Source organism: Leopardus geoffroyi, chromosome C1, assembly GCF_018350155.1.
Source record: "Leopardus geoffroyi isolate Oge1 chromosome C1, O.geoffroyi_Oge1_pat1.0, whole genome shotgun sequence".
NCBI classification, from domain to species: domain Eukaryota; kingdom Metazoa; phylum Chordata; class Mammalia; order Carnivora; family Felidae; genus Leopardus; species Leopardus geoffroyi.
Genome location: NC_059328.1, coordinates 26,109,377 through 26,131,455, shown reverse-complemented (window position 1 = coordinate 26,131,455; position 22,079 = coordinate 26,109,377). Strand labels below are relative to the sequence as shown.

Genomic DNA, 22,079 nt, shown 5'->3' with positions numbered 1-22,079 from the left:
TCCAACTTGTGGTTAATACCTGGAGATACAATGCCAAGAAGCGCTTCAGAAAAGGGGTCCTGAGTTTGTCAGAACTCCTTGGCAACTAGTGTCTTTCAGAGTCCATGGCAAATCTAGACTGTTAGCCAAAGGAAAAAATATATATACTAAAAATAGTGTCCAGCCTTGGGGAAAGGGGCTAATGAACTCAGAAGGAATCCCAGACTCAGGCCACAGAAAAGGGAGAGGGCCTAAGTCCTAAGAGAACTTAGAAGATAAATTGATTTCCAGGTTCCCAACAGGAAAGGCCAGTGAGGCTAATGGTGTCACCCTGTAAGGTCAAGAGTCATGCTCTTGTAAGCTTGGGGCCAAGGCTGCCCCAAGACATTGGTGACTTCCAGACCCTGACCTGTCATCGCTGTCAGGATTGGGCTCAGCCAGGGTGGGGTTGAGCTTTCAGGTAACTAATAAGATTGGTAATAGAGTAACTTATAACGGATACTGTTGGCCTGTCTCATACGTGCATAACTCATTTTTTTTTGACCCAAGAGTAGGTCCCTAAATTAACTCTCTTTAATGTCATCTTGTTAGAGTTTTCTAAAGGATGATCCAGGGGTTCCATTTCACAGACCATCCCTGATCAGGGATGGCCCCCTGAACCACCATGGGGAAAATGATGGTGTGGCTTTTGTCAGGTCGAGGGGAACCGCTGCTTAGCGATGCCACCTGCCATGGGTGGGAGGGTAGTTTAGTATGTGTGCTATTGCCAGATGAGACCATCATCTCTTCCCAGAACTGTGTCCTCCACATGTGTGGTCAGGATGCTCTCAACACCCTTATTCAAGTCACTGATAAAAGCTGATCGAGACAGATCAAAGGGCAGTGCCATCAGGTTCAGTTTTGTCATTGGCCTGGGGCTTGGCATTGATAGACAATCTCTGGAATTAGTCCGTCACATTTAGGATTATTCTTGGAATTGATTTCCAGATCAAATTTCCCCATCTTGCGTCCAAGAGAGACATTTTCTGTAAAACAGCCACCTGAGCAGGGTGTCCTTCTTTTATGTCCACTCCTGAGATACATCAGTTGGGATGTTGAGAAGTGGGTGGGTCACCGAAGAGAAGAGTAAGCCCTTCAGTTTATGATCCCTGGGCTCCTGTATTTAGACAGCAGCACTTTGAGGACTCCGGCCTGTGGTTTCTTGTCATGTTCTGGGTAAACGCTGTGTCTCGTGCGTGGGAGAAATGAGCAGTGGAGAGGACACAGAACATCACAAAAATAAATAGGCACACTCCATTTCAAGCAGCTCTCACTTTTATCATAAAATACAAACGTTCTAAAATTAAGTGTCTTATTTCTATTTTACCAACAACAACAAAAACAAAAATCACTCATGTCAGCTAAATACAGGTGCATAGATGGTTGAGCAGGTGAGTGTGAATATGAGGGAGGTGCACGTGTAGCGGGTGGTGTGTGTGAGGGGGGCTATGTGTGTGAGAGAGCTGGTCAACAGATGAGTCTGGTCTTGCTGTTTTCTGTCTATGACCTGGTCGGAGCCTTGGCTTCTCCAACTTCATGCCACGCTGCTATTACAGAATCCAGAATTCCAGAGCCCTTAGCCCTGATCCAAGGGCTAAGGTAGGAGGGGGGAGAAGAGAAGACCATCTAAAAATTTATGCCATTCCCACTGGAGGAAAAATAGGGGCTATTCATCAAGGGCCCACCAGCCGTCGAGCCAAACCTGGAAGAGAGAGAATACAGTGTCATGATGAAACTCCTGATGTTAGCAGAGATATTAGAAAAAGTAATACATTAATTTTGTGGCTGTCAAGGACTGGGGAGATCATGACAGGCTTGAAGGCTAAACGCGTTAGCATAAAAAAAAAAAAAAAAGCTTTGGCTCTGGGAAAATAAAATATTAAAATGATCCAATTGGAGGGCAATAAAGAGCTTCTTCTGCCACTTCCTTAAGGCAAGGAGCCCCTGGCAGCCTGTAAGGGACTGCCTCTCTGGGGCCAGTGCTCCCCCAATCTCCAGACCACACAGCAGGGAGCCTCTCCGGATCTGAGCACCCTACCTGTGGGCCTAAAGCCATTCTACCTGCCTTAGAGGACCCAGGTGTGTCCTTCAGGAATGCCACCACACCACGGAACTCAGGGCCACGTCCCAGTGGGAGACCCCGGAGTCTAGACCATCCCAGGGCTCCCTGACCCCTTATCAACACCAGACGAAATCAGGCTTTCCGTTTCAACACCAGTGCGAGGAATAAGCACTGAGACGTCACTGAGTGCCTGGGACTTCGCTTAGACCAGCAGGGAAGGAAAAGCCGAGAGCATTTGAGCCTCACCTTCCAAGCGCAGACCGCTCTTTCTCCCCGGCACCACACTCCCGTTCATACTTCAAAAGAGAGTTCAGAAGCCATCTCCTCCGTGACCCCTTCCCTGACCTCTCCAGATGGAATCATTTACTCACACTTCTGGGATCCTACAGCAATTTTTTCACCCATCTGCTAGGATACTTGGAATGAATGGGAACGGAGATCAGTACAAATCGCAGCGGAACAAATGGCTAGATTTAGTCTAATCCAGGGATTCTGGGTCCCTTTTCAGCTGGGCAGATGCATATTACAGAAGACGCTCACGTTCACCACACCCTCCCATGAATTAATGAAACGAGAAGAGGGAGGGGGTGGGGGAGGGAAGAAGGAATGGGAACAAGCCACCGCATTAATTTGTAATGCCTCAGCTGGTATCCAGATCTCTCGCTCACAGTGTCATGGGCAAGCAAGGCTTTGGGTTAGTTAGATTCCCCTTTCATTAAATAAATTCCAGGAGAGCAGGGACCTTATCTGGACTATTTGCCACTTTATGCCCAGGGCCCAGCCCACGACCTGGCACAAGGGAGATGCCTCATAAACAATTATGCTGGCTCTAACCCCCCCTAACCCCACCCTTTTTTCTCTCTTCCAAAAATCACATTGGAAAAGAAATGATGGAAAGTGATATTATAGGGATACACTGGATTCCACTCTGATTTACAAAAAAGACCATACATAGCCCGTACTTCAGCATTTCATAATTACTGGTAGCAAATTACTCAGGACACACCTCATATCGGATTGCCATACCCCATGAATCTAGGCCATCCAGGTTGGGAACTTTCTTTTTTTTTTTTTTTTTTAAATTTTTTTTCAACGTTTATTTATTTTTGGGACAGAGAGAGACAGAGCATGAACGGGGGAGGGGCAGAGAGAGAGGGAGACACAGAATCGGAAACAGGCTCCAGGCTCTGAGCCATCAGCCCAGAGCCCGACGCGGGGCTCGAACTCACGGACTGCGAGATCGTGACCTGGCTGAAGCCGGACGCTTAACCGACTGCGCCACCCAGGCGCCCCCAGGTTGGGAACTTTCGATGGGTTCAACTGTCAAGGGCATGGTTTGGACAGGATGTTCATTAGAGAGCCAGGAGGAGAGGTAATCCCCATGGACTAGAGTGATCCAGGAGTGATTCCTGGAGGAAGAGGAGGAGCTTGAACTGCCTTGCACATGGCCAATTGTCCTGGTTTGCCTGCAACAGTCTCTACACTGGCATTTCCAGTGTGATTATTCTTTGTGCTCCTTTTAACTCTCAAACTTATTGTTGTTTGGAAGATAAACCGTGTGGTTATCCTACCCCGATGAATGCATGCAAACTGATGTGGCAAAGGGAGGGGACCGCTCGGCTCCTCCTTCCCTGACAGCCACCTGCTCCTTCCTCTCCCTTTCCATATGGTTTAGTCTCTTGGTTCGCTTCTTTGCTCCTGACCCTACTTGTCTCCCGGACTACCCGGACTACACTCTCCCCCAGGGCCCCTGCGTGCTTCCTGCCCAGCGCCGCCTCTCCTAGACCTGTTCCGCCCAGATGACTGGGAACCCCAGACACCACGGCCCTGCCTGGCACTCCCTGCATCCTAGCCCAGGTGCTCACATTCCTCTGTGATCCCTCCCTCTCCCCTCCAGGAAACACCTCCTCCCTGGCCTCCTATACTCCACCCTCACCTATTCCTTCACCCACCTCACTAACGCCCCCTCTTAGAGCCTCTGCTGCGTCCTCCACAACTCCCCAACCTCCCTACCTGTAGGAGGCCCAGGGCTCAGTCCTTGGGCCTCATCTCCTCTCGATGCACACATACTCCCTGGGCGATCTCATCCCACCCCGTGCCTTTAAATATCATCTATATGCTAATGACTCCCGAATTTATATTGCCAACCCCAGCCTCTCCCTTGAGCCCCAGACTCACATCCACCTGCCTGTCAACAGCCCCACTCATATGTGTAACGGGCCTCTCAAATTTTGCATACCCAAAACCAAACTGCATCGACAGGCCCGTCTTTAAGAGTCATTTTGACCTTAGTATTTTGGCATTTCCACTTGTTCAAATCAAAAACTGAAGAATCATGCTTGGCTTCTCTCTTTCCCTCCTTCCACATCCTGCACCATCAAGTCCTGTCAATTCAACCAAGAAAATAAATACTCCAGATCTTTTCACTTAGCTCCTTCCCACGGTCTCTGCTCTAGTCCACACCGCCAGCACCTCTTACTCCGACAGCTGTCAGGGCTCCTATCCTGCTCCCCTGCACCGGCTCTTGGCCCGTGGTCCAGGCTTCATACATTGGCCAACATCCTCTTCTCTAGACGGAGAATTAGAATACGTACTCCAAAGGTTAAAAGCGTTAATGGCTTCCCACTGCTCTTAAAACTCCTCACCATGCCCACCAGGCCCTATCTAGTTTGGCCCTGCATCCTCTCTGATCCCAATCCCACCCACTCCCTCTCCTACGCGCTATGCTCCAGGAACACTTCCTACCTCAGGGCCACTGCGCTTTGTATTTCTGCCCAGAGAGCTCATCACCTATATATAATCCCTCATTTCATTTAGATCTCTGCTCAGGAGACATCCCTTCATTCTCTCTCTCCTAACCTCTGGCCCCTGACACATGAGCTGCTTGTTTATTTCGGAATTGTCTACTTCTTCCACTGGAATGAGAGAAGGAAAACCTTTGCCTTGTTCCCTCCAGGAACCACTGCCTAAGACAGTGCCAGGCACACACAAGGTCCTCAATAAACACCTTTTGAATGACCAAATCGCCCCTCTGGGGAGACCGGGGCCTGCACCCACCTTGCCTCACTTTTCCCATCTCCCTTTCCTGAGCATGAATGTTAGTTGAAGATTTGGTGGGTGGGAATGAGCGGCCGCGTGCTGTCATCTTAAAACAACAAACATAACTTTATGGCTGACCAGCAGGTAAAATGTGTGTGGAATTTTCGGCTAAAATGTTGAGTTTGTGTTGGCTGCTTGCGGTTAAATCCTTCTCATCTGCCGTTTGGGGCACTTCGGAGGAGAAGCGTGAGGAGCCCTGATAAGCAATGGAAGCCCCTTCAGCAGGCCTGTTACAAAGTCAACAGGATGTTGGAGAGATTAGCCTGGGAAGGAGCTCAGGGTGCAGGAAGTGGGGGGAGAAAGCTGTAAGAAGATCACCTGGCCGTGTCCTGTTGTAAACCAAGCAAACAGGTAAAGGCAGGTGTGTTATGCTTCACTACCTGCCACCTGCTATAGACAGTGCATCGTCATCCACTACAGCTCTGCAGCTACATTTCTGCAGCCAGACTGTGGGGCCCAGCCCCCCGATGGGCCTACGGAAGGGGCCCGGCAGGCCTCAGACCGGCCTCACTTCCACACCGTACCGGTCCGCGACCCACATAGCCTCCTGACAGGCACAGGGCCCCTCCCTCCCCTCAACCATGGAACGTACGTACCAAGAACACACCAGCGAGGCCCGGAGCACTCGCCTCCCCTCCCCGGCAGCTTTCTGGGTACCAGGCGGACTCCCAGTGCGAGTTGAGGACTCACCCGTACGCCTGGGGGACGAGGTACTGCGGCCCATCCCCTGCCATGGGGGAAGGGTCTCGGGGATTGGCGGAGAGCTTTGGAGGTGTCCTCTGAGGGTACGGATAGCTGGGCTGCACAAAGGGGATGTAGCCCAGCAGGGGGGTGTAGGAAGAGCGGAAAATCTGCTGTCCCATCTGCTGTGGATTGTACGGTGTCACCTGCAGGTCAGAGATGAGAGAGGGGCTGGGTCCTGCAGAGCCCACTGCTTCCAAACCTCATGGTTCCCAGCTCTAACCCCAACCCTAATCCCAGGCTCCACCCCCGCCCCCCCCCCCAGCCCCTTGCCCCTCGCTCATTGTGGGTATACAGAAAGCAATGTGTTGAAATGGCAAAAGCACAGGGCTCAGCTGCTGTGTCTGACTGGCAAGGTACGTAATTTATCTGAGCCTCAGTTTCCTCGTCTGTAGAATGGGCAAACACTCCCCTCCCCCAACGGACTCCCCTGAGTCCGCTGATATAAGTAAAGAGACTGGCACGTAATAGTACATAAATTTTATTCCCATTCTCTGCCCCACCTCCCTACCTGTTCCTCTGTCAATAACCATCCCCAAAGCCCTTGTCTCTTACTTTTACTGTCAAAAAAAAAGCTGTTGAGATTTATATGTCCCTGGCCTCTACCTCAGGATCTCAACAGATTCCCAATGCAAGACAGACCTGCCCCATGGAAATGCCCGTGACAGGTGATGGAGATGTCCTGTGTCTGCACTGCCCAGTATGGTAGCCGCCGGCCCCATGTGGCTATTGACTGACTACTTGAAATGTGACTGCTGTGAATGAGGAACTGAATTTTAAACTTTACTTAATTTTAATTGACTTAAGTTTAAATAGCCACATGTGGCTAGCGGTTACAGTACTGCACAGTGTGAGTCTGGGAGAAAGGGCACAAAAAGGCAGTGGGATTCAGCTCACACTCTGGAGAAAATTAGGAACTCAGTGGGGTTTCAGACACTACCTGGATTCGACTCCCACCAACGGACACGCCAGGGACCCTATCTGTCTTATCTACTGATATCTTCTCAGCCTTAAGACAATGCCTGGCACACAGAAACTGCTCAATAAACATACAGTAAATGAATGAGTGGAAGAGAGAAAGAGAGAGGAAGAGGAGGGAGGAAAAAAGAGGCCACTAAGTGTCTGCTTGAATACCTAAAGTGATGGGGAGCTCATTACATGTTAAGCACTACGTTCTACTACTGACAGCTCCAAACGTCAGAAAACTCTCTCTTGGACAGCCATCCTCCTGTGTGCCGAAGGGAAAATTGGGGAAACTTCTGGGCTTCCTCTTTGAAAGCAAGAGTCTGGGGTCCAAGCTGCTCAGGGATTCAGCACACAGACAGCCCTCTCTCCAATACTGCACATCCTTATCTCATTAAAAAAAAACAAAAAACAAAAAAACTCACAAAGGCTAGGGTTTATTGAGTGCTTAGGGCATGCCCAGCCGTTCATATAGATTCTCTCACTCAAACTCCAAACAGCCCTGGGAGGCAGGACCATTACTATTCTCACTGTAGGAATGAAGAAATGGGGTTCAGAGAAGTTAAGACCTTGCGTAGTAAAGTGCTTCAAGGTGTCAGAGTTGTAGTGGGAAGCCCCAAGGCACCCCGCTGTACCGCACCTCCACGCATGCTCCCTCTGGAGGCTGGAGGTATGCTCCTCCATCCTGGCCCTCCCCATGTCTCCCCCAGAGGATACATAGGACTGGGTGATGCTGGACATGGGCACCAAAACCCCAAGATGACAAGCTGAAAGTCAGAAAGGGCCAAGGGCTCAAAGAAAGAACCCAGGAAGACACCTCCCAGGACAGACACCTGCAAGAAAATGGCAGAAAATCCCCCTGGTTTTCTTGGGGGTGGGGGTGGTGGGTGGAGTCCCGGACCTGGGAGGGAACTGACGTGAGAGAGGAGACGGGGGTCCTACAGCTGATACAAGCTTTCTTTAGAAAGGTACCCTAACTACATGTAACAGCTAAACACCATACAACGGCCACGTATGCCGTTCTGGAACCATCTCCAGGATACTCTCTGCTGACGAAACTAATGTTAGAACAGTGTGCCCAGAAAGCGGCATTTGTACAAAATGTTTGTATAAATAGATACCACTGGAAAGATGCTTGAGGAACCAGCAACAGTGACTCTGACATTTTTAAAAATTTTGTACCATGTTCTTATATTACTTTTTCAGATGCACACACTCCCAGAAGGTTGCCTCAGTGCGAACTCTTTGGAGCTAGATGGGGGCTAGGTGGTTGGTATCACTGTTTGTGGGGTGGGGGTGACTGACTGAGATTCTGTGAGCCGGACTGTCTCCTCTCTGTTCTTCTTCAGGATGCAGATTCCCTACTGCTAGAGAAACAGTTCTGGCCCAGCTAATAAAGTAGGCTCTACCTATGGGCCCTTCTCTACCCTCTGGAACATTCCAACATACTTCAGGTCAGGGGGGGCAGTTTGCAGAGAAAGGGTGGGGCTCCCTGGGGGGAGAAAGGAGAGCCAAGGAGTGTAAGTCTGAGTGTGTGTGTGTCGGGGGGTGGGGGTCTGTCCACCTGTGTGTGAGGGGCCAAGACCAGCCTGGGGATGAAGAGCAGTATTAGCTTCTCTCCTCACACCCCCGTTGCTGCCCCAAGACTCTCAGTCTCTCTGAACACACTTGTGTGTGCAGCCTGGTGGCGTGCATATGACTATATCTTCATGTGTGTCTCTGTGTGTTTGCATTTGTCTCTGCTGCTTTATTTTGATACTGTGTTTTTGTGTATCTGTGTCCAAGAGGCAGTAAACCATGGTCATTGGCAGCATGGACTCTGAAGCTGAGCTGCCCAAGGTCAAACTCCCAATTTTGCCGTCGTGTGATTTTTAAGCACGTATCCGCTACCCACGGAAGCAGGGGTGCCAGATTTAGCAAACAAACAAAAAAAGATATCCAGTTAAATCTGAATTGCAGATGAACAGCAAATAATTTTTTAATATCGGTGTGGCTCATGCAATATTTGGAGCTAACTTCTACTAAAAGTCTACCCACCGTCTATCTGAAATTTAAGTTTAACTAGGTGTCTCGTATTTTAACTGACAAACTGACATGGAAGGGTGTGAGTCCCCAGCCCCACTGATGCTGGGCAAACCCATGTGATTTTCCTTGGCCAGTGGAAAGCGGGTAGGCGCACATCCCACGTGCTGGCTCTACGCCGAGGCGCTCGGAAGCATCACGTGTTTCCGCTCACCCCTCTGGCACTCCGGTCATCCACCGTGGCAGGAGCCAAAGCTACCGTGTCTTGATCCCAAAAGGAGGTCACATGAAACAGGCTTGAACCCAACCCCAGCCCAGCTCAACCAACTCAGAGGCCTATGAGTGAAAAATAAGTATTTATTGTTGAAAGCCTCTGAGGTATTGAGGCCATCTGTTGCCACAGGAAAAGCTCACTAGTATGTTAACTTTGTGACCTTGCGCAAGTTATTTAATCTCTCTGTGCCTCAGTGTCCTCATCTTTAATCTATTTCATAGGGCGGTTGTGAAGTTCATGCAGGTAAAGCCCTTTTTCTCTCTCTCTCTTTTAAAGTTTATTTATTTTTGAGAGAGAGCTAGCACGCTTGCGTGAGCCGCTGGGGGTGGGGGTAGAGAGAGAAGGGCACGGGGGATCCAAAGCGGGCTCCGTGCTGACAGTAGAGCCCGATGTGGGGCTAGAACTCATGAATTGTGAGATCATGACCTGAGCCGCAGTCGGATGCCCAACCAACTGAACCACCCAGGCGCCCTGCCCTTAGTTTATGCAGGTTAAGCCTGTAGAGAACGGCTGGCACATAGTGAGGGCTCTGCAGGTGCCAGCTCTTATCACCAAGGGACACTGGTTTGTCTCCACATGCACACTGGCCTCTGTGCCTGTTCTCTGGGGCTAAGGGCGGGCCAGGGAATATATGGCCAGTGCCCAGCTGGATAAAGACGAGGCAGCAGATGTCCTTCTGACTTGAAGGCCTTTGTGGAGCTGGGACAGAGGTGGGCAGGTTGTCTACTCACCTGTCGGGAATAACAGCCCAGCTGGGGGTGCAGGGCCTGCTGATAGGGCATCCTGGCTGCACGCTGTGGATACAGGCCCTGCAGAGAGAAGGGGGAGGCTCAGCAGTGTGCGGAAAAGGGCTCCCAGCCAGCCAGAGAGCGGTAGCCGCTCAGCCCAAAGACCAGCTCACATGCCTGGATTGCCAGCCTGCTCGAGTCCGTCCCACCACACTGCCGGCCAGACCCACCCACCAGTCAGTCCTGTCCAGCCATCAGGCCAAACAAGCACAACTCACCCCACACAGGAAGCCCCTTCTTGGGCAGGATTCATAGCCCTTGGGGTGAGTATTTAAGGTAAGACCTTGAGGAACCTGATTGCCTCTTGAATCCCAGATCTGCCCCTTGGTGGCTGTGTGACTTTGGGAAAATCACTTCACTTCTCTGAGCCTCTTTTCCCTTGTCTACAAAATTATATGTGTTTGAACCTGGAAAGCCTGTGAAAGTAGCTACATTATTTTTTTTTGCTATTTCACCCTTTGTCCTTTCCCCAAACCCCATTCCTGCCCCAAGACAGGAGGTATCGATGTACATCTGTGTGTATGTGTGTGTCAGTTTGCATCTGTGTTTATTTAAACACAACAACACGTGTGCTTCCATTTGTGTCTGCAGCTGCGTGTTTCGGGTGCATTAGTTTGGGTCCCTGCTGCTGTGTGTCTATGTGCCACATGTACACCTGAGTCTGTACCTTATGATGAGGATTGGCCCAAAGATCAATGAGCTAGTGCATCTAAAGGGTTTAGAACAGTGCCCAGCACATAGTGAGGATTCTGCAAATGTTAGGGATTTTTAGCATTTCTCACTGCTCCCCACCCCTTGGAGAAGCTGTCTGGCAGTTCAGCCTGATGGAAAGTGGAATCTTTATTCCGAACTCTGTCTGGGGTGGCCTCAGGCATCCATGTATACACACACACACACACACACACACACACACACACACACACAGAATGTGCTTCTGTGGGTGGCGTCAGATCATGGCCCCTCTAATCTCAGACTGCCTCTACCTGCCAATTCAGAGTCATCTCCTCAGATGCTGCTCAAAGCACCCCTCAGGCCAGTATGTCTTTCCCAAAGATTCCAAACCCTGAGATGTTGCCTTCATTCTGGGCTCAGCTTGTGGCAACTATCAAAGTGTTGGTGGCTGACACTGTACCCTTGATGACTTCCTCAGAGCCCATGAGCTCCTCATCAAAGGCTCCAGAATTCCTGACATGGGGCCCTATCTTCCAGGTCCCCAAGTTTACACATCCTCTAAGAACCTCTCCTTGGTCTCTGCTCCCAACCAACTGACACAGACCGTGGTCAGGCCCCTCCCGCCTCCACCAGCCCCTTCACCTGCATCCCAGACCCTGCGGCCAGGGCAACCCCTTCACCATCATGACCACAGCCTAGTCTCTGTGACCCCGGCCGTGGCCTGACCCTGGACAGAGAAGTCGGACAGATGGGGCTGTTCCAGCCGGCAGCCAGCTCCGAGCCCATGTTCTGTGTGTCCATCTCCCTCCCCATCAGCCTCGGCTCTGTTATACACAGCAGACTGCCCCAGGCCACCATCCCCTCCACATCGGCCTGGGCAAGACAAACAGCCACCTTCCTGCTCCATCCTGGATAGATTTTCAAGAGGCTGGGCCACACGCATCAGCATGAGCAACACACTATCTGACTTTAAGGATGTTGCTAGTTGTTCAACTTGCAATTCTGGAAAATCGAAAGCAAGGTAAATAAACACTCATTCTTCTTTGCTTGAGGTCATGGCCTCTTTCCACTCTCCCTCCTTAACTGGGAGCAGCATTCCTTTATGCCAAGCAGCCCAGGGCACTCTGGAGTTCCTTGGTGCTGTGAACTTAGTCTTTCATGGCTCTGCATCGCTCCGTATCACTCCACAGTAGGGTTCTGAGCAAATTGGCTTTGGGACCTCATCTTTATTCCTAACGCCAAGTAGGAAAAGAGACTAGGATAGACAGTTCCCTGTGTCTCCTCCAGGTCTTTGGAGTTCCCTGACCCTGTTTCCTAGGAAGACCAGGGCTGAATAATAATAAAAACCAACATCTGTATCACACTTTAGATTTTTCAAAGCTCTTTCTCACCCATGAACTCAATTAACCTTACAAGCGAGTCAAGCGTATGCTGCTGCTGTGGCTGCTGCTTATTATCATGAGCCCATTTCACAAGTGAGGAAACCAGGGCTCAGAGCATTTAGCTAACTTTAACTTGCCCAAGGCCACACAGCTCGAAGGCAGTAGATTCCTTTAAACCCAAGTCTGCCGATTCCAAAACCTGCCTTCTTTTTATTAAATCAGGCCCCTTGACGAGCTGTCTTGAAGCTGGATGGCATTATGAAATCACGAGGAGCTGGAAGAAGGTAAACTGCACTGTTCCCCATCACTACCTGGGAGGGTGAGCGTCTCCAGCTGAGGCCAGGAAGCCGTGGAAGCAGCCCTGCCCTGCAAACACTGGCATCTCTGAAAACAAAGGGTCTCTGCTCAGGTACGTTCGAATCTCACTCCCTCCAAAAAGTCAGGTCAGAAGCAGGTGTCGTAGCAAGGAGCCGCTATCTCCTCTTTATAAAGCAAGCCATCATGAATCAGCTTTATATGCCGAGCCGTGAGTGCACTTAGAGTGGATCGGTTTACACTGCATAAAAGTATGCAACTGCTTCTTTCAGAGGTGGGGTGTGCACACAGGGCTGTTCTTTGATTTGTTCCTGACGTGTGCTGGACTGTGAGCTTGTCTGTCATCTTCGAATGCCCTCACCTGGCCAATGCTTGGCCTCTAGTCAGTGTCGAGCAAAGGTTTTTGAATTACTTAAATGAATGAGTAAACACATAAATAAAAATGAATACATCGGTGAGTCGATGAATAAATGCCTGAAGAGTAAACAAGCAAACACAAACGTGCAAGGGTGAAGAGTACTGGAGAAGGGGTCGGTGAGTGGAGGAGGGCATGCGGGCCCTTCTCTCAAGACTGATGTAAGGAGGACCCAGATATGGGACCCGAGTGTGAGGCTTTCTGTCCTGCAGGAGGAGAGGGCGGGCCCTTGTCCTCTTTAGCAAACAAACAAACAAAAAAGGCTTGAAAGCAAAACATCAAAGGGAAAGAAAGCTTAGCTTCTGTTTAAGATTCTGGGGCTAAGGCTGGTGCACCGGCCCAGAGAGGCTTTATATGGGGCAGAGAAGATCTGCCTTCGGCTCAGGGGACATCTAAGCCATAAGGCTTGCTGCTCTGCTATAAAAGAGGGAATGACACAGGGAGCCAAGGAGAAGGGGAAGGGGAAGGGACACAGAGAGAGGACAAGATGACTTTCAGGTGTCTTGTCTTCTCTATTTGCTCTCTCCATGCTTTGCTGGGCCAGGCTGGGGCAGCAGGTTCCCAAGGACCTGACTGTTACAAGTTGGCATGTCCCTCCGGTACACCCACGCGCTGCTCTGGAGAGGCGCTGGCGCGGGGGCCAGAAGACTAAGTAATCCTAGACACTGAGCGCCTTTCCTGGAGAAGCTGAGCACTACCTAAAGGGACTATTTAAGCTACTGAATTGAACTCAAGTTTAAACCAGAGTGGACATTGATTTGATTTTTTTCTTCCTTCTGCCCAGTGGGCAGCAACTCTTAAGGGAAATTGACTTAAATAGACAAACTAAAGAAACTACATTTTCCTGCATAAGTAAGTTCTGTGAGTAAAATTTCCAATCCTGCTACATATGTTTCTGGTCACTAATTCCCTTTAGGCTATTAGGCTATGAACCCAAGACTGAAAATGTGTATGCCAGGCCACCTTCACTGGTACAAGCTAAGACCACTCAGATGTCGTTGAAATAAGGTGGCCATACAATTTGGCGTCCACACCAGGGCACTTGAGAATGAAAGGGTGTGCTTTTAATAATTATGCTGGGACAAAAGTCCTAAACCCGGACTGTCCTGAGTACTCTATAGGACACATACCATCCAGGTAACAAGGAAGCACTAGCAGGTGGGTGGGAAGCTGGGACCACACCATCATCCTATGCTGGGAGTCTAAGCACTTAAACGGCCAAAACTAGCAAAGCAAATCTGGAATACACAGCATAGAGTGAACTGGAATTCAGACAATGGAAAATTTAGAAGTGTGTGTGTGTGTGTGTGTGTGTGTGTGTATACACCACACAGTTGGTCTGATGTGGCTGCAATGAAGAGAATAACAAGTCTAAAGCCTCTTTGTGAATCAGGCTCCCCATAAGCCACAGCTTCTCCGTGGCTGGAAGCTGGACAGCCAGACCCACTCACTCACCTGATACTGTGGGAAGGTGGAGTGATTTGTGAACACAGGCGGAGGTGGATAGTTGAGGTTGAGCCACAGTGGCTGGTTCAAGGTTGCTGAGGTCCAGGCTGTGGCAAAGCGTGGGGTGAATACATTCCCTGTGTACTTGAGGTTGTTCTTGTCGGCCACTGTCACAGGTGGGTTAACTGCAAGTCACAGGAGAGGTAGAGTATTTCAGGGATTGGAGAAGAAAGAGGCCAGGACACCCTCAGCACCATGACTACCCCAGGATTAACACTCTCAGATGTCAGGTCTTTTAAGCTCCAAGACTCAGGTTCTTCAAAGTTTGGGTGACTTTCCAACTACAGAAAAACATCGTTAGCACACACCTGGCCAATTTGGAAGAAGTGAGAATCCCAGCATGGTCTGTCTTAGAGCTCTTTCTCCATCATTCACTAGTAAAGGAGATGGTTTAGCAAGAAAAAACAATAACCCAGGTTGCTATGGCTATATTTCACCTAGGTACAAAACCAAATTCTTTCAAGTGCTTTACAAAAATCCAGTTTTATACCAACAATTGCTATGTCGTTGGAATTCATTCTTACCAAGTTATTAAAGCAGTCCCCTGGGACATGTACTTGGCAACACCGAGAACCTTATATAGGTTATTGTACCTATATTGGAATCACTTTTTAAAAATCTCAAACATTATTGGGGCGCCTGGGTGGCGCAGTCGGTTAAGCGTCCGACTTCAGCCAGGTCACGATCTCGCGGTCCGTGAGTTCGAGCCCCGCGTCAGGCTCTGGGCTGATGGCTCAGAGCCTGGAGCCTGTTTCCGATTCTGTGTCTCCCTCTCTCTCTGCCCCTCCCCCGTTCATGCTCTGTCTCTCTCTGTCCCAAAAATAAATAAACGTTGAAAAAAAAATAAAAAAAATAAAAAAAAATAATAATAAAAAAATAAAAATCTCAAACATTATTTAACTAATATGGTACGACCCCAAGTTAGTCTGAATGAACGAGATTTGGTTGAGTTGTTCTGGGATATGAATCCTAGGTTCTCTCCCGCTATAATACGTCCTGTGAGCTTATCACAGAGTCAGAGCTGGGACCTCAGTTTCCCCTTATGGGCATCTTTTTTGGGAAAGGAGTTCTGACTGAAACAGTTGTAAGGAGAGAAAGCAGGGACACGAATAATCTCAATGTAGAAATAATAGGAAGCATGGATTTTTCTTGGGCTTGAGCAACTTGAGGGGATAGGAAGCACCCTGGCTCCGAGTTGTATTCAAATTGACCACTAATGATGCCCATGGGACCCTGAAAGCCACCTGTATTTCCCTAGTAGTTGTATTCCTGATGAGGGACGTAGGAGAAAGTCATTTCCCCATTTTATGAGTGTAGAAACTGACACCCAGAGAAAGACAGTGACTCAAAGGCAGCCATTTGGCGGCAGAGTTTCTGGATTCCCTTCCTCTACAGATGCTCCCCTGGGCACACTCAACTCACGTTTCAGCTCCAGCCCGTCCACCTCCATTTTGCTGCGAAGCTTCAGCTGCCCGCTGGAGTTTTTGGTGGCCCCAAGAAACTCATAGAGCAGGTTCTTCTCGGATGGCCATACAGACTTCGTGGATGGCAGGGCCATGGACATGGAGCCTATTGGGTCACTGCAACTCTCCTCACCACCAGTGTCCTTCCGGCTCTGGGGCCACTGACTGAGAAAGAGGCTCTCTCGACCCTTGGTTGGATCCTTGGTGCTAGGGTTCCATTCTACAGCAGGAGAGAAACTGGGTCAATGGCTCTGGAAGGCCAAGTGCTGGATGCTGGGAGAACCCTCTTGTGGACAAAGTGACAGGTCCTCCCTAGCACACACCTGGGACTCAAAGCACTCTGGGGCCTCTCTGCCAGCCCAACCCAGTCCTACTCTTCTCCCTGGAGCCTTTGTGGACCATTGCCTATTCCAATCTTCCCCTCTCATGCATGCATACATGGATCCATCCACCCTCCATTTGTACCTTCCTCCCTTCCATCCATCCATTCTCCCTTTCTTCCATCCAAACTTCCTTCTTCCCAATTACCTTTCTTTTCTTCTCTTCTTTTATTTTCCTCCTTCCCCTTCCTTCCTTTTTCCCTCCTTTCATTCCTATCTTTTTTCTTTCCTCACTCCCTCTTTTTTTCCCTCTCTTCTCTCTATTCATCCACAGTGCCAACCCTGGATACAAAGCTGCCTTCAGGGGGCCCCTGGCTTAGTGGGGGAGACACACATTCCTGCAGAGCACATGGTCTGCACCGAGGTCCAGCCCCTCACCATGGACTCTGCTCCTGCTGTGCCGCTCGCTCATGGGCAATGCAGCCCTCCCGTCAGTGCTGGGCCCTGACCTGAGTCCTGAGGACACTGTGATGAGTCAGAGCTAGACTCAGCCCTGCAGGAGCTCACAACAAGGAGGGAGAGAGAGACAGACCCAGAAATAGCTCCAGGACAAGACAGATGGGGACCGTGAGGTGACAGAGGGACACAGTGGGAGAAGAGGGTGGCTGAGACGGCTTCCATCTGAGACGGTCAGAGGGTTTCCGGAAGGAAGTGGGCCTTCAGTGAGGCCTTGCGTGCAGGAGTCTGGAAAGGTAGCACCGCGGGAGAGGGCGTCAGGGAGACACGATGAGTCCCTGCATGGGGATGGGGCCAGGCTCAGGTCTCCTGCCAAATAGACTGAGTGGACTGCCAGCGTGAGGATGCTGCCTGGACCATTGTGGAACCCTCCACACCCGTATTTCCTTTTGAGCAAAAGGAACTCATTCTTCAAACAAAGTTAACTATGGTTGAAATTATATACATGGGGGTTTGTTTGTTTTTAAGGCATTGTCTGGTTGGAGTAGTGCTCCCCACTCCTACCCCAACCTGGAGGTTTTGCAGGTCTCCCTGGAGCTTGGCTGGGAAACGGCCCTGGACAAACAGCAGGTGCCCTCAGATCGTTCCCACAGTGGCTGGATCGGAGGACCTGAGCCCCGTGTCACCTGTTGAGAGTGGATCTGATCCTACCAGCTCTTGCCCCCACCACAGTCCAGTGGCCTGTGGCTGAGTGTGGACAGAACTGGGCCTGCCCTCCTAGTGCCATCCCAGCCAAGGAAAGAGTGCTATAGTCTGAGCCAATTTAGGAGAAAATGACATTTTTAGCAAAACATGTCCCTAGAGTCTCTTCCAAGAGTTTCTCTGGTTGCCAAGTTTAGCCCCCAGCCAGTGTGCTGAAATAACGGTACCCACTAATAATAGCCCTTTCCCCAGAGACCCACACACCTGCAGTCTCTCACCCACCTCCCATCGCCTTGAACACACTTGCCACTCACTCAGCTCCAAAGCTCCCTCTTCTAACATCTGTGTACACAGACAGACAGACACACATACACACACACTCCTGCCTGTCATTCCTCCGCCTCACTCACACGTACACAACTACGCACACAAGACACACACATTCAGATGCACTCACACCCGCATTTTTTCTAGCAAGCATACTCACATCTGTAAAGTTCCCTTTGGCACACAGACACACACAGGTAGCGGGCACGGCGGGTGGGAAAGGAATACCTCCAACCCAGCGGCCCCATCCGTCAGGGAGCTATCCATACATCCTTTCTGGAGAAGGAGATGGCAGGAAAGTCCCACCCTCCAGGCAGGGTTCCACCCTCACACGCACAGCCCATGGCTCCAAAGAGGCCACTGGCTCCCAGAGACTCTTCCTAGGACCCAGAGTCCAGCTTGCTGTCCCCAGCTCTGATTTCTCAGCCTTCCGATAATGCTCCAGAACACAGAACACGCACCTATTTTCTTAAGGAGAGGGATCTGAGCCTTCCCAACACAGGGATCTCAGCTATCCATCCACGCTCACAGCCTGGGGGTAATTTTTCTTTTGGTTGACAGGGGTACGGTCAACTCTCCTAGAAGCTGCTGGCTGTGGGCAGATGCCACTGCCATCAGTCTGCCTTGGAACCGTCCAGTCTGAGTGGCTGGATCAGAAGGGGCACAAGATGCAGAACCTGGGAGTGGGAAGGGGGTGGGGGGTGGGGAACAGTCCCAGGGAACAAGTCCAGAGCCAAGAGTCTGAACTAAACGTGGAAGGTTTGCACATTCACTCCCAGGGCCCAGAGCAAGGACCAGTCCTCATGGTCAGAACAGGTGCCTTTATCGGAAGCCAGATGACACTGTCTGCTAATCAAATTTCCCTCCTATCTGGCTTAAGGTCCCCATGCTGCAGTTACAGCTGGGGTAAATGCTTCCCTCAACGTACTTTGAGTACCTGGATTCAAAAATAGCTCATTACCAAATGTGCCTCTATCTCCCCTCAAAGTGCGCTGGGATCAAGGCCACCACGTTTGCTTAGACAAGCTGTGCCCCATACACGGGCTTCCAGCAGAGGGGGCCTGTGGGTGCAAAAAGCAGGCTGCACTTGGGGCCCGCACCCACCAGAGAGACCACTGCCCCCCACTCTGCACAGAGATGCCATCTGCACACCTGCTGCAACCCTGATTGGCGTGCTGGTAAGTCCCTCCCTGCAGGCTCATCTACTGGCCGTGCTCCCAGGCCCACTCACCCATCAAGAGGTGCCCCTCCATAGCAGAGTCAGCCTCGGGCTTGGAGCAGATCTTCGCAAACACTGGGAGCTGCCTCTTCTGAGGAGGGAGCTCAGGGAGCTTCTCAGGGGGTGCAGACAGAGGCGGAGGCGGTAGCAGTAGGAATGGGCCCAGCCCCATGGGCTCCCTGGGTCCTGGGCCACCGAACATGCTGTTCTGCAAGAAGTCCTTGATGACCCTTGTCTCCTCCAACACCATCTTGTTGTCGGGAGCCTTGGACGTTTCTGTGGACTTGAATGGGAACTGAGCCAGGAGCTTGCCAATCTCTGAGTTAGAGGCACCCAGGCTGTGGCCCCCATCTTCTGTCCCCTTGACACTCTTGACCTTAGCAGCACGCAGAATTCCCGTGACAGTAGACATAACAGAATCACAGTCCGGCCGGCTGCTGATGACAGACATGGCCACCTTCGGCTCAAGAAGCGTATCACCAGCAATGATGGAGGTCCCCGGGTACTCACTGCTGTCCGCCACCGGAGGAGGTATGAGAAGGCAGGGAGCCAGCTGTCTGGGTCCCTCGGGAGAGGTGCCGGGGGCCTCCAGCTCCTCCGAGCTCTCTGTGACCAAAATGAGGTGCTCTTTGGTCAGGCTTAAGAACTCCTGCTCCACCAACAGGGAGATCTCATCTTTATCACGGCTGAGCTCCAGAGCTCTGCAAATGGGTCAGAAAGACAGGCAGCTTTAGTGCCAGCTCACTAGGGGTGGCTCCATGGCAGGGCCCAGGCCCCAGGGAAAGGGGAGGAAGAAAACACGTCTTCAGGCCAAAGAAACCTACTGCTTTCTCAAGACAGAAAATGGACAAACAGTGGGTTCCCAAGAGGTTTCTACACATGCCAGCACCGAGAGCACAGTTCTGGGAATCGGGACACCTGGGTCCTCTCCAGATACTATGTCTTGCTGAGTGAGCTGAGCCTTAATTTCAATCCAGCCCTTCCTGTTCGGTTGTGCCCAGGACCTGAAACAAGGAAAGACCAGCTGCACAGGGGTCAGGAGTGAGCCGACAGCTCTGAGCGTAGAGGCCAGAGTGCTGGGGCTGAGCGCCAGGAAGCCCAAGACTCACTGCCCCGTGGCAGGAGGAGGGAAGGGACTGTGGAGTGGACAGCTGGACTCACGCCCTGCCTCCCTCACTTCCCCGCTGGGACCTTGGGTAGGTTGCTTAGCATCTTGACACCCTGTCTCCTCATCTGGTTAACAGGAATATCATAGATGTACAAAGCACGGTGGACAGCGTCTGGCACAGAGTAAGGGTGACACGAGGGTGTCTACACCTGTGTCAGCTTGGTTGGGCTCTGGATCCTGGAGTCCATACCGCTGCCCCGTGGCTACCCATGTCCCCCCCAGTTGGCATGGCCCTCCAATCAGATCACAGTCTCTGGGCTGAGCCCAACTTCCCGTGGGCAGCTGCAGTTGCTTGGTCCGTGCACTGATTCACATGCATCTCCCTGTACCTACACACTGGCCCCTACCTGCACCTCACACAACAGGATGGCCATCCTGTTGGCCTGGCTTGTGGCCCAGCCTGCCGCACTAGCATCTTTGGCAAGGGGGCATCTTCCTCCCTGGCACTCCCAGAAGGACCATGACTACCTAGCTTAAAACCATCTGCTATCCATATTTGGTGGGCTCCCATAAGAAGTCGATGAGGTGCTCTAGAAAGAGCATTCTGAAAACTTCTCAGTGCTCTCTCCTGGGAGAGGGCGGTGAAGACAATGAAGGGGCAATGGGGGGGTGGGAATGAAAATGCCTCATGAATGGAGCTCTGCCAATGGGGACATCTGGAGCACACCCCTACTCTCACAGTTCATCCCGAGGGCTCAGTGAGTCCCACAAACAGGGACTATGAATGTTCCCAGCAGGATGTGGCTTCCTGGTAATGCTCTTTGTATATGAGCACATGCACGTTCACCTGTGTGCAAGAGCAAATGCACGCACGTGTGGGTGTATTTGACGCATACACACGTGCAGGCACAAAATGTCTCGCATGTTACCACACACAGAACCAGGGGGAAAGTCACTGCATTTGACAGCCAATCAGAATGGACATAGGCTACAGTCCCAGAGGCTTCCTCTGCGCCAGGTATTACCCCCTTCGTTGCCAGGTCCTGATGAGGCCCAGGGGGGTGTAGCAATGTTGCTGGGTGGCCAGGGTAAATGGGAAACATTGGGAAGAGCTGAAGATATGGGAGTGCCTCACTATTCTAACAACCGAGACAGCCATGCCCCCTGGTCACCAGCTGCGCACGTGGCCTCAGCAGACTTAGAAGCAGAGAGAGGTGCCAAGAAAAAGCAGACTCTGGCCAAACGGGTCTGGGTCTCAATAGGGTGCTAGTGCCTATTTCATGCCAGAGCCCAGAACCTCCAGGTCTCCCCTGTAGCATGGGCGTGACACCTGTATCGGCAGTAATGGCATAGGTCTGAGAACGTGGTGAGGTGCCCGGTGCTGGCTGCAGTGGGAGGGTCCTGGGAGCTCAGGAAGGTGGTGTGGCTGCAGGGAGGCTGGGCCATCTTCCATTCAGGCTTTCTTGATCCTTCCATGCTCTCTCCCCCCCTCCTCTCTGCCCTCTCCCATTCTCTTCCTTTCCTCCGTCCCATGTCTAGACTTTGTCTATAAATAGGCCCCACTCTCACTGCTGTGTCCCTGGGAACAATCAGAATAAAAGAGGCTACCAATCTGGGTTTTAGACCCCCTTCTTCTTCTTCATCATCATCCTCAAAGGGAACAGGTGAGTCCCGAGTCACAGACACCAGACATTTAAAGGACCACTTTTTGACTCTCCCCCTCTACAAAGCAAGCTATATACCAATAGATTTTCCAGAAAGACCTACTACAATGATATCAATTTTAAAACATTGTGATAATGGTATTGTGGTTTATGCTTAAAAAAAAAACTGAGTCCTTATCACTTAGAGATACATACAAAGTGTTTACAGATAAAATTATGTTTAAGATTCGCTTTAAACTTAATCCAGCAGGGTTGGAGGGGAAGATGGCAGGGTCATAGATGAAACAAGATGGCCACACATTGGCCATCACTAAAACTGGGTGACTGATAGGTACATGGGTTCATCACGTGCTATTTGCTTTACTTTTGGCTGTTTTTTTTTTTAATACAAGTGTTAGACATAGATACACATAGAAAAGAGTCTCACTACTTACTTAAGGCCAACTCTAAGGAGAAGTCGAGGCAGATTCTAAAAGACCCTCAGGACCTTGGGGTCCCTGAATCAAAACCCACCCACAGATGGTCCTTTCTCAGCACCTGATAAGACACTCCTACCTCTCCCC

At 50.8% G+C, this 22,079-nt stretch overlaps 1 protein-coding gene across 2 annotated transcripts in view; it reads right to left on the bottom strand.

Moving 5' to 3' along the window:
• Nucleotides 1–1,275: 1,275 nt before the first annotated feature.
• The window catches only part of CC1H1orf94 (chromosome C1 C1orf94 homolog), a 37,669-nt gene continuing 16,865 nt past the window's right edge, over nt 1,276–22,079 (bottom strand). Inside the window, exons 2-7 of one of the 2 annotated variants that reach the window (XM_045476617.1) lie at nt 18,757–19,445; nt 15,680–15,940; nt 14,207–14,382; nt 9,911–9,988; nt 5,870–6,066; nt 1,276–1,720 (exon numbers count right to left, since the gene is read on the bottom strand). In XM_045476617.1, the coding sequence (XP_045332573.1) occupies nt 1,645–1,720; nt 5,870–6,066; nt 9,911–9,988; nt 14,207–14,382; nt 15,680–15,940; nt 18,757–19,445 (1,477 nt within the window). In that variant the 3' untranslated portion in view covers nt 1,276–1,644. The remainder of the gene's footprint in view (nt 1,721–5,869; nt 6,067–9,910; nt 9,989–14,206; nt 14,383–15,679; nt 15,941–18,756; nt 19,446–22,079) is intronic. The other variant, XM_045476618.1, reaches the window with a different exon arrangement.